Genomic DNA, 12,851 nt, shown 5'->3' on the forward strand with positions numbered 1-12,851 from the left:
ATGAGCTTGTAGATCCGCTATTTTTGAGAAATCGTGGATTTTTTTTGCAAATCTTTGAATATATATGTACAGTATATAAATGTATTTGACTCAAATATTTGGGGGGGGGGGGGGGTCCGCAGACAAATACATCATTGTGGAGGTCCTTGACATGAAAAGGTTTGAGAACCACTGATATTATAGCGACATAAGTTTAAAAAAAAAAAAAAAACTGTTAGGATTTAGAAGACATTTGTAGAATCCCCAGAAGCAAAGATTTGAGTTAAAATGTTTTTAACGATTTCACGATACATGAGCTTGTAAATCTGCTATTTTTGAATAGCCAAAGAAATACAAAGAAATGACACACAGATGCGTTCCAGGTATTAATGGGTTAAGCTGAGCTATCACAGATGCCAAATATTCGCCAGCATGTAGATGAAAACCCAAAGCAACTGCTTGGGAAGCAGGAGCTTGCGGTAGCGCAATGAAAGAAATAACTGCTATATAACTGCTATAACTGCTAGATCGCATTGGTTTATTCCTTTGCCCCCGCAGCCATAGAAAATAACAGAGATTATGGTCATGTACAGTACAAGGATGTAATTCCATTATCAGCATGCTGACAAAATGACCCAAGAAACTTTCTGCCCTCCTCCACATATTAATATTACTGTGTAATGGCATCCACGGCAATACACAGGGATTGGCACCCGTTACATTTTTCCACCTAAGAAGTTATGTCTCCCTCCACCGGGCAAAGACAAAGACGTGAAATGAATGGGATTTCTGCGCCGGCATTGTCTCTTAAGACTTTTGGGGATCAATCCCATTTGTGGAGAAAATGAAGGACCACCGTAAGCCTTCCTCGTGGTACAATGTGTGATGAGTGATAAGGGGGGGGGGGGAGAAGCAGTGTGCGGCGGTGACAATGCCACGAGGCATGGGAGCAGAAACCCCACATTCTCCCTTCACTTTTTAACCCATTCAGACCGGGAACGCATTTGTGTCACTTTTAAGATTTCTTTGGGCTACACAGTAAATAGCAGATCTACAAGCTCGTTAGTGCCACGCTACGAGCTTGTAGATCTGCTATTTTGAAAAATATTGAAAATTTGCGCAAATCTTTGAATATATATGTATTTTTAAGGCAAACATTTCTAACTCAAATCTTTGCTTCTGGGGGATTCTACAAATGTCTTCTAAATCCTACAGTTTTTTGAAAAATGTATGTTTCTATATCAGTGGTTCTCAAACTTTTTCATGTCAAGGACCCCCAAAATTATATGTATTTGACTGCCGACCCCATCTCAAAATATGTTGTTCCAGGGACCCCCATGAAGCAAAGATTTGAGTTAAAAAATGTTTGCTTTAAAAATATATATATTCAAAGATTTGCACAAATGTTCCAAGATAAAAAATAAAAAATAGCAGATCTATAAGCTCATATGAGCTTGTATATCCGCTATTTTTGAATAGCCAAAGAAATCTAAAAATGACACAGATTCTCTCCCGGTCTAAGTGGGTTAATAGAGTCCCCGCACAATCAGAGACATGAGCCATGCAAATGGTGTTAAAGAGGAATAATGTTTGAGCATCAAATCTAATCCGCCAGCAAAGTCGTGAGAACAGTCAGGAATGTAATTGTGTCATGGTTCCCGTTTCTTCCAGATGTAGAAAGCTTAACTGACCATGAAATGAAAATTCTTTAGGCAAAAAAAAAAGCCTGCTGGGGCTCACTTATACTGTATGTGGTGGAGGATATTTTAAAAGCTGCAATTATTTTTACATGCCAGCAGTTTGGAAAGCAGGGGAAAAAGCCGTAAAAAAAATAATGTTTACAGCCCCTGTCCCATATGGAATGTAAATAAATATCTGTAGCATCGGTTGCAATTCGACTAATGTGTGTTTGGGGGGGAGGGGCTAAAAAGCCATTTCATGTATTCATACAGTTAGAATGATCACGGCTCCCTCGACACAATGTAATACCTTTTGACGTGGTTCACAAAGCAAATGCAGCATCAATACGGCCATCATCTGTGTGCTCATGCCTACTATATAGTGTGCTTTCATTCCTGTTCCCCCTAAATGAATCTTCCATTCCTGTAATAGGGGCTGGAAGACAACTAGTCAGCCAGTGACATTTCCATTTTTTCCTCCTCAATGCTCCTACGACTGTGGCATTTGAGAACCCCCCCCCCCCCCTCCCAGACAACAATCTTAAAATCTATAGCACACAGCATTATCAGCATAAAGACAGCCATTAACTGTGTGCAGTGTTCTCTGGGCTTGACCATCCGTATCAATGGACACCAGGACAGTGTGTGCCAGTTCTCATTAAAGAAACAACAGGCTTCCTATGTAGGTCTGCAACTGTCCATTATTTTCTTATTGATTATTCCATCGATTACTTTTTCTAAATTAATCGAATAATATTGAATTGGCTGGATTGACACAAAAAAAACGAATGGAATAGATTTAAAAAAAAAAATTGATTAAACAAATTAATCTGATTAATTAATTAATTTAGGCATTTAGCAGACGCTCTTAATCCAGAGTGATTTACAGTAATCAAAAACACGAGGTAATACGTCAAATGCAAAGAAATAATAATCTAGGATCATAGGTAAACCAAGAACCTATCATCAGTCTAAACAGTAGAATATCCCCAAAAAATCAATAATCTGTACATTGAAACTATGCACACTATAGGATGCCAGGTCTACAAATGACCTGGCATCTGTCTACACATAACATGCTATCTAAATTACATTTTTAGCCTTTGCATAAGCCTGCAAGGTTGTCGAGGCTAGGGCAAGTGCTGCGGGCTAAGGTGGAGTCTTCACAACTTAAACTCTATTTTAACACTTCGGCGTACAATCGTGGTCATGTAAAAAAAAAGAAACAGAAATAGCTGATTTACAAAATCAAAATGCCTCGCATCATCATGGTGCATTGTGAGCTTGTAGATCTTCTATGTTATGCAATTCTTTGAAATTATATTCAGTCCCGTCTAAACCACTGTGTTTTCCATGCATACAGAAAAAGCTGAACTCCGAACTCCTAAAACCAAAGCAAAGTGAATATTCAGAACATTCAGGATTCAGAACAGCATCAGATAAAAGGTTGTGAAGACCTCATGTGACATTGGGACAGAATCCTGCATCAGCATTTACAGTATAGTGGTGGGTGGGAGGCCTCTGGAAGCAACATGAATTATATATGAGCCCCTGGAAACACAGTGGCCAGTGTTGCCCGATTTTGCGAGAGAAACAAGCAACCAGGGTCTATGAAAACAAGCCCAAAAGAAGCGACGATGTCATCATGAGCACTTTTTAAACCTATCGGCTATTTGAAAATAGCCGATCTATGAAAAAGCTTACAGCTTGTAGATCTGCTATTTTCAAAATAAATCCTAGGGGGAAATATTTGGAATATTTTTTAAAACATTTTAACAACGCCAAACATGTATGGGCGGGGGTCCGGGCACAAAATATTTTCAGATGGTCGGGTCCGCGGAAAAATACACATTAATTTGTAATAAATTACGTGGTATCGGAATGGCATAGACGATACCAATACCGATACTAGCATTTTAAGCAGTATCGGCAGCTTTTCCGATACTGGTATTGGTATCGGAAACAACTCTACTTATAATAAGCAGACATGGCAACACTCACTGACAGTGGCACTTTTGAGTCCCATTTTCACTGTCCTTCTGTGGGGGGGTGGGGGGGGGGTGGACTTTGTACTCTTAACACCTGTGATCTGTTCACATCTGCTCACCTTACAGAGGATCATTCAGTCAGTTCGGTGCTTTAAAAAAAGTAAAGAATCCTCACACAGTAAAGTAACATAATATCATGACATCTCCTCAATGTGATCACATGCCTCCTGTGTTGTAAACAGGGCCAGATGCTCTGCCAGATGCATTGACAACAGGAGGCCAACCCAAAAACTGTGAAGGTGACACCACGATGCGTCGGGAAACTCTATGTAGTTTTTTTCTGATACAACTTCACATTGTAACGTCCTCCTCCTCAACAACACCTCTTCTCTCTCTCTCTTGCGCGCACACACACACACACACACACACACACACACACACACACACACACACACACACACACACACACACACACACACACACACACACACACACACACACACACACACACACACACACACACACACACACACACACACACACACACACACAGCAACCCCAGTCTCGTGTAAGGCTATAATACATCAACACGGGGGCAACAACAATGCTAGCGGATGATTGGCCGCTGATGGACGGGCGGGCAGTCAGCTAACCGCCAACGTCCGCCACGCAGACAAACGAGGGTGGCAGAGAGAGCAACATCTGGTGCTGCAAAAATAAGAGACGTTCCCTTTCCCCTAAAGTGCTGATGGAGTATTATGTTGTGCAGATGGCACACTCACCACAGGTAAGCCATTGTTGATGGGCAGGCGCTCCTGGTCCATCATGTTCCGCGAGATGGTGATGGAGGGGAGCTCCAGGCTCTGCGGGGGGAACTGAGGGGTTAGGGGTCCTCTGTGCGGGTGCTGCTGGCCCCCCGGCAGCTCCGGGACGCCGCCCGGGAAGGGTGAGTCCACGTCGGACAGCCCGCCGAGCCCGGACTCGATCTCCGGCGGAGGCGTGATGGGCGGAATCTCGAACTCCTCGTCTCCCAAGCTGGGCGTGTGGAATGTCTGTTAAGGAGAAGAAGCATACGAATACAAACGTTTTAATGAAAGGCCGTAAGTCCTATCTTGAAAAGTGGCAGGATGTCCTTGTAGGGCAGTGGTTCTCAAACTTTTTCATGTCAAGGACCCCCAAAAAGATATGTATTTGGCCACGGACCCCCATCTCAAAATATTTTGTTCCAGGGACCCCCAGAAGCAAAGATTTTAGTTACAAATGTTCGCTTTAAAAAATATATATTCAAAGATTTGCACAAATGTTCACGATTTTTCAAAAATAGCAGATCTACAAGCTCATAGCGCGGCACTCGGTGCCGCGCTATGAGCTTGTATATCTGCTATTTTTTAATAGCCAATGAGAATAAAAGGTTAAAGTGGTTAAAAATATTGTGATGCTATATTAACACATTTTGCTGGGGACCCCCCGGAACCCCCCCAAGGACCCCTGGGGGTCCCCGGACCCTAATTTGAGAACCAATGTTGTAGGGGACTAACAACTTTGTTTAAGGAGAGAGTCTTTTAGCTTGAGTGGCGACACACTTGTCTATAAGTGCACAGAGATGTAACATTTCCTAGATCTATTAAAAGGTCCACTTTGAGCAAAGAGGGAGAACAAACGGCGAGTGAAAATGGATCACACACACACACACACACACACACACACACACACACACACACACACACACACACACACACACACACACACACACACACACACACACACACACACACACACACACACACACACACACACACACACACACACACACAGCATGGTAGAGAGAGGACACATGATAAAAGCATTTAATCTTGGGGATGAGAGATGTTGGGTTGAAGTGCAGGGAAAATACATGTCAGAGGAATACGGGTTATTCAGAAATATTTTCAGATATTATTACACTTGGCCAGAAGTGTTCCTTTGTGTTCCCCACGCCTGCACCCGTAAATCTGCTCATCAAACAGTCTAATCCTTCTGCCTCCAGAATTACAGCTTTCGGTCACACTTAATTTACTTATTTGCCTCTTGGAGATGACGGGACTGTTCTGGAACCCGACCGATGCCAGATTTCTGGGTCTGATGCCCATCCCGATTTTGGTGAGGCCCTAGACCACCGATTGCCAATGTTTCTTTTTTAATTTTTTTTGGTCAACGAGTGCTAAATAAATTCTAATCAATTTGAAAAACGCATATTTTCTATTTGAGTGAATTTAACTATATATAATTAACTATTTTGTAATTATATATTTTTTTTTTACATTTTCACCTATGATGACATGCCCAGAACTCCAGGTTGAAATTGCTTAATGTCCGCTTTGCCTTATTCAAACAGCCATTGCATGAAAACCATTGGTTTGCAGGACAATAAAAGGGACTGATGAATGCCTTCTTCCACTTCCCCTTCTTGCACAACTGAGCCTCATTTTTGACTGGGATCTTCACTAGCAGAGATAATCCCTCATCACTTATTGTGATGAGGGATGGCAACCGTTAGGTTGCAACACAATGGCAACCTCACGTAACCAAGTAAGCCACATGGCTTTGAGCAGACATCTATTTTACAGTACCATGAACACATTGGCTGTATACTGTACCATGGCACCCTGGCAGTGATAGTAGTACCAGTGGTGGAAAAAGTACTCACATTTTTTACTTAAGTAAAAGTATCAATACTGCCATGAAGAATATACTTTACAAGTAAAAGTCCAGAATTCTAAATTTACTTGAGTCGAAGTACAACATTATTGGTATCAAAATGTACCAAAAGTAGAAAGTACTCAATATGCAGAATGTCCCATTTCACAAGTTCATATAAAATGTATAAAGATCTTTTGAAAATAGCCGATCTACAAGCTCACAATGCGTCGCATCGCAACGCATTGTGAGCTTGTAGATCGGCTATTTTCAAATGGCCAAAATGTGTGTTTTGTAATACTAATCCAAATCTACAAAGTAACTAGTAAGTTTTCAAATAAATGTAGTGGAGTAAAAGTACAATATTTGGATCCGAGATGTATTGGAGTAGAAGTAAAAGTAAAGTACAAATACCTCAACATTTAACTTAAGTACAGTACATGTACTTAGTTACTTTCCACCACTGCCTGGCAGTGATAGTACCATACAGTAGCACTCCATGATGCAGGCCCTTGTCCCATGCTTCTGTGCCAATATATGGAGCTGACTGATTTGTTTACGCCTGATGCCATGACGACACATTGAGGTTAGACAACACACTCCATATTTGGGCGTAGCTGCATTTGGAACTCCTTATATGGTTATGGCTGAGTCATAGCGACATAGCCAGCCAGTCCTCCCATTAGCCAATTTTAATATAGGATAAAATAGGGCTTAAACGACCAGCATACGGCTTGAATATCCCAATATCCCAAATAGTAGAAGATATCATGTCTTACTGTATCATGATATCAATATATTATTATATTACCGATATATTGGCCAGCCCTGCCATGAGCCCAGAGTGTGGGGCTTGAACCCGTGACCTACTGTATGACAATCCCATTTCTTTATTCCATTTTCAAGCCAGGCAGCTCTTGTTCTTTCGTTCTGTCTCTTTCGTTCTTGCCTCCTCAGAAATGAAACCACAGGCAGACAGTGGAGGGAATATGCAGACACAGCTCTTGATTAGAGAGTGTTAATGTTCCCCGTGCTTGCTTTAGCACACAGACACTTGAAACTAATTCATTGCCTACTCAGGGCAGCTGTCTTGACAGGCATTGATGAATTCCAGTGGCAGCAGAGGTAGCTAATAGAGTTCTCATTCCCCTTTCTCGCTCTCGCTGGCTGCTCCATAACCTGCTGCTGTTTCACTTTTCCCATGCTCGTTTCACAGCTGTTCAAGGTTTTCTTTTTTTCCCCCTTCTTTCTGAGCGACCTAAAAGTCAAACAGGATCAGAGCAGCTCACTTCTTCTGGCTTATAGAGAATAGTATATCATATTGTTGCTGTCGGGAAAGAAACCTCCTATATCCATATTCTAACATTTGTGCTTTTTCGTAATTGAACGGCCTACTTGATCATACTACAGCTCAGGCCCGGCATCACAGGGGGGGTGTGAGGGGGCGACGCCCCCCTCAACCGGACCATCTTGCCCCCTAAGTCAAATCTGCCAGTTAAAAAAAAAAACCTTCTGGTACTTTTTAATTAATAGCGTTGTGACTTCAAGCATTCCTCAGCGTGTTAAGAAAGTGGTCAGTGGTGTTGTGTGTACCAGGAGGAACTGATAGACAGACAGACAGACATGACAAGGACTTAATTTGGTCTGTGAAAATAAGATAAAAAATCGAGCACGCGATCTAGCATCAAGAGCTTGTGACTAAATAATAACATCCACAGATTATTTGTTTTCCATTTCTTTAACAGTTTTGGACATACAAGGTTTCTGCCTGACACCCACAACGTGCAACTTTATTTGACAGTAACAGATTGATTTAGCATCGGGTCTGTTACTGTCATGTTATCCTGGAGTTCAGTGGAAAACGTCTGGACCTTTGTCCACCTTCATGCCAGCTGAGAGCTAACTAATCAAACCATAAGTGTCTATAACATAAATAAAAGGGACTGTCTCGAGTCAGCGCTGAGTGTTTCCAGACAGTAACACATGGAAGTGATCAGGGAGAAGAACGCTATCACAGACTGTGTCCTTCAGTCTCACCCCGTCTGTGTTCAGAGTGGTGTGCAGCAAAAACCCTGAACGCTGATGCTTAACAAATGCTTAACTCTGAGGGAGTCTGAAAAAACTGACATCCATTTTTACACTCAAGAGCAATGGTTCTCAACCAGTGGTCTGAGGACCAGGGGTTCCAGGTGGTCCCCAGCTAAATGATGGAGAGTTGGTAACCAAATGGACCCTTATAGATCTTTAACTCTTGAGAGTAAAATTATTGTTAAACATCTGCATTACTTAATTAAAGAATAGTTATTTTGATCAATGTTTGCCTGTTATCTCTCCTATGGTACCAACATCAATACAGCATGGAATTGTGGACAAAATCTTATCCAACAATGACAAAATATTCTAAGTTTTGGGTCTAAGAGGCTAAGTCTCATCAAATGGTGGTCGGTGGCTCAAATGCCGAATAAATAATGGACCTTAATATGAAAAGGATTGAAAACCACGGCTCTAGAGTAGTGTAGCGTTACCGAGCAGTGGTGAGGGACCCATTTTTGGGATTACATTAGCATTGCCCTGTTGAAAAGGTGACATGTACCTCAGTGAAGAGTTCCACAAAACTGTCCATGGTATCTAACCATGTGTCCGGTTTCCTTGAGCACCAACCTCCTATCTGTTCTATCTGTTCCCTAAAATGCAATGATCAGCCTGAATGCAAAGATATGACCAAGAAAGCTTAAAGACTCACACTATTGAGGGGCTGAAATCCTATTGTTTTTGTGCTTATTTTTCTCCTTCTCTCGTTGTGCAAATTCACATGAGATGGTGAATGGTAGAAAAAATGATGATTGGAAGTTATGTGCATTACTTGCAGAACAGATGATCCCAACTGGCCTGATGGGAGCGCTATAATTAAAAGGTCACGTTTTTTTTATTTTGAAAAGTCAACTCCTACGTCGTGAGTCTTATTTACCGTAAACAAAAGCTGCTACAGACATTCATCCATCCTCATGCTACAAATGTGCCTCATGAACTACAAAGGCAGTCAGAGTAAATTTCCCGCCCTTTAGAAAAAAACACTCGTTATTGGTCCTAGCTTATCAAAAGTCAAAACTGTACATCTCATTTCGTTTTGAAGATATTGACCAGCATGTACTGACATAGTCAACAACCATTGGGCAAAGAAATGGATGGATGGATTCCAAATGGTTCCTCCAACCACTACAAAAACTCACATGATGTTTCGCAACACTGTTGAACCATGTGTGTCAAATGATTTTGAAATTGCCCAAAAGGGGCGGCATCAGTTCCAAACAGTGGCTCCCAAACCTTTTAGCTCACGACCCAAAAGTGAAATGTTTCACTATTTTCTCTACATGTACTTCTTACAAGTAAGTAGTAATTAATAATGATAATAATTAATACATTATGTTTTAATGGAATTCTTTTGAAAAACACATTAGTATGAAAAATTATGAATTTTGGGGATTTGTTTTTAATCTTTTGAAATGGTAATAAAAAACTAAATGTAGGAAACAAAAAATAGAGGTGTATTCACTCGTGACCCATAAAAATGTATCCGCCATTAATGTTGGGAAACAGTGGTTCCAAACATGGGCCTGGTGCAAATTTGTTAGTTCAATAATAGTTTGTCGACACATCACAATTCTAGGTGGATATGTCGATAACATGTCCCCAAAAATGTATGGGCTGACGGCATTGCCGAAAAAAGGGACGTGGCCCGGCACAGATCTGGCCATAAATTAATGAGCGTCTTGTCTGATCATCATAATACCGCTCGCAACTTCTCAACTTCCAACAGGCCGACTTTTTCGGGACTGCAGCCCCAATTCTGGAGGAAGAATGAATGATGTGTAGCAAAAAAAAAACCTGTTTGTTCAGCCATGTTTATGGCCCTCAAAAGGATGGTTTTGAGGAGGGAAATCCATCACTTCCATTACCCGGCTTTCTCATATGGATACTATTTGCTGATGTAAGTAGGTTTTTCTTGTGGTATCACATTGTGTAAGTTTAAATCGAGGACAGGATTATATAGGCCAGTTGGACCCTATAGACTGGTGCATTGTGTCCTGAATTACTGAGCACCGACCAGGGGAGATTTGAAACAACCTTCAGGGAGGAAGGTGAGCCGAGGTGGACGAGGTTTTTATAGGAAAAACCCAGAGCAAACATGGCTGACCTTTAACCCATTCAAACCGGGAAAGCGTCCGTGTCATTTTATACTTTTGGCTATTCAAAAATAGCAGATCTACAAGCTCGCTTGTAGATCGACGCCGGGTCGGCGGCCAAACACATAATTCTCAGAGTTAATTGAACTCTGAGAATATACAAATGAACCCAAATGTACCTGTAAGGGTCCACCTGGTTCCATTTGAACACTCTCAAGAGTTACAAACCCGTATTAAAGGGTAGCCTGGCATGGCCAGGCTAATATCACTGCGTAGAGATTAGTCTGGAATCTATGTGTGGAACCTGCATTTCCAAGGGGCGAATAAAAAAAATTCACCTCTGGTGAAAAAAAACGCCCCATATTTGCATACAGGGCCCTGATTGGTCCCTTGAAATCCAATCACAACTGAGCGGTGCCAGCCAGGCAAATCTACTGAGGGCAATTTCTTTTTGCAACGGCACACTCGTCTGGTTTCCAGGCTATACATTTGGACCCCCTCGGCAGTCCGCGAACCCGGCGTCGAGAACCAGAGCTTTCTAGTTTCTGCCAAACTGCGCACACAGTACAGCATTGGAGGACGGTGGGGACAAAAAATGAGTGGGGGGAGGGGCACTAGTGGAGAGCGAGAGGAGGTAGATCGGTCTCTAAAGCCCGCCTTTTGTGTACATTTCCCTCCCATTGTTAATGATGATCCAAATTAACATCAGGCACAAGGGGGAGTTGATAATGGAGACGTGGAGGTTATTTTTTTTGTGCGTCTCATCCGGTAGTAGAGCTATACGCAAAGGTGTCAGCTGTAAAGTGAAGGGCTCTCTCCCCCGGGGGTGAGGTGCCAGACTAGAAGAGTCTGGTTGGAGGCCCCAGCAGAGTGTGTTACAGTCAGTGTTCCACACACTACACTGTCTGGTGTCACTTCACATAAAGCCCGGCTAATTCTGCACTGGGAGCAGCTTAGGGGGGGCTCTGATCTCAGATTAAGAGATGCACAATCCACTTTCTTCACATCACCAGCCTGATTATCCATTTAAATTGTTCTGAAAGCCTACCGTCGAGCCAAGTGCCAAAGCCAGATGCTGGCTGGGGATGTGTGGGCATGTATGGTTAACCCGTTAAGGCCCGGGAACGCGTCCGTGTCATTTTGTGATTTCTTTAGGCTATTCAAAAATAGCAGATCTACAAGCTAGATCTGCTATTTTTTGAAAAATCTGGAACATTTGTGCAAATCTTTTATTTTTACATTATGTTAGGACATTTGTAACTCAAATCTTTGCTTCTGGGGGGTCCCTGGAACAACATATTTTGAGATGGGGGTCCGCGGCCAAATACATATCATTTTGGGGGTCCTGGACATGAAAGAGTTTGAGCACCACTGATATAGCAACATAAGTATTTTCAGGAAACTGTTAGGAGAAGACATTTAGTAGAATCGGGCTCTGGTCCTTAATGGGTTAAGGGAGAGAGGGAGACTAGACACGGAGAGCAACAGGAGAGAGAAAACACACAGAGAGACACGTATGCGTGCGTGCGTGCGTGCGTGCGTGCGTGCGTGCGTGTGTGCGTGCGTGCGTGTCTGTCTGTTGGCAGACACCATGCCCAGTGGCACAAGGGCAGCGCTGGGCTTGTAATTGAGAAGCCCGATCCATCTAACATGGCCAAGCAGATGTGAGGAATCTCTGAGACTCAGTGCCTGATGTAGGATATAGACCCAAGTCAAGCTTTATTACAAAATAAAAATGCAATTACATTTTATTACAAAAATTTAAAAACACATTCAAAAGACTGTCTCGACCTGCTGATCTAAACTATCCTGTAGTAGGGGAATGCACTTTCATTACGTCATTGGCCTGGTACAGTAAACCCACTAGGTTTTATGAGACTCAGAATCATGCCCACCTTATTTATCATTAACTATATGAACCCTAGCATCCCTATATTCTGGGGGGGGGAACTTTCACGAAAATAGCAGATCTACAAGCTTGCAGATCGGCTATATTCGATGCGACGCGTTGTGAGCTTGTAGATCTGCTATTTTCAAATAGCGAAAGTTGAAATAGGGCTGAAGTGGTTAATATATGTTTTGTAATGATAATCTAAATCTACAAAGTAACGAGTAACTAAAGTTACAAGTACAACATACAGTACAAGTACAACATTTGCCTCTCAGATGTAGTGGAGTAGAAGTAAAAGTATTGAAATTTGAAAATACTCCAGAAAAGTAAAAGTACTTTTACGTTTTTACTTAAGTACAGTACTTAAGTAAATGTACTTAGTTACTTTACACGACTGGATGTAAGTGGTTAAATGTACAAGGTCTGTGTCTCGATGGCATTAGCAGAAACATAT

The 12,851-nt window shown here is 42.0% G+C and overlaps 1 protein-coding gene across 1 annotated transcript in view; it reads right to left on the reverse strand.

The window, feature by feature from the left end:
* The window catches only part of tox3 (TOX high mobility group box family member 3), a 99,511-nt gene that overhangs the window by 18,975 nt on the left and 67,685 nt on the right, over positions 1-12,851 (reverse strand). The window contains exon 3 of the mRNA XM_080435716.1: positions 4,429-4,698. Within this exon, the coding sequence (XP_080291842.1) occupies positions 4,429-4,698 (270 nt within the window). The remainder of the gene's footprint in view (positions 1-4,428; positions 4,699-12,851) is intronic.

This window comes from Gymnoscopelus braueri, assembly GCF_963280865.1.
Source record: "Gymnoscopelus braueri genome assembly, chromosome: 1".
In the NCBI taxonomy this organism is placed as follows: Eukaryota; Metazoa; Chordata; class Actinopteri; order Myctophiformes; family Myctophidae; genus Gymnoscopelus; species Gymnoscopelus braueri.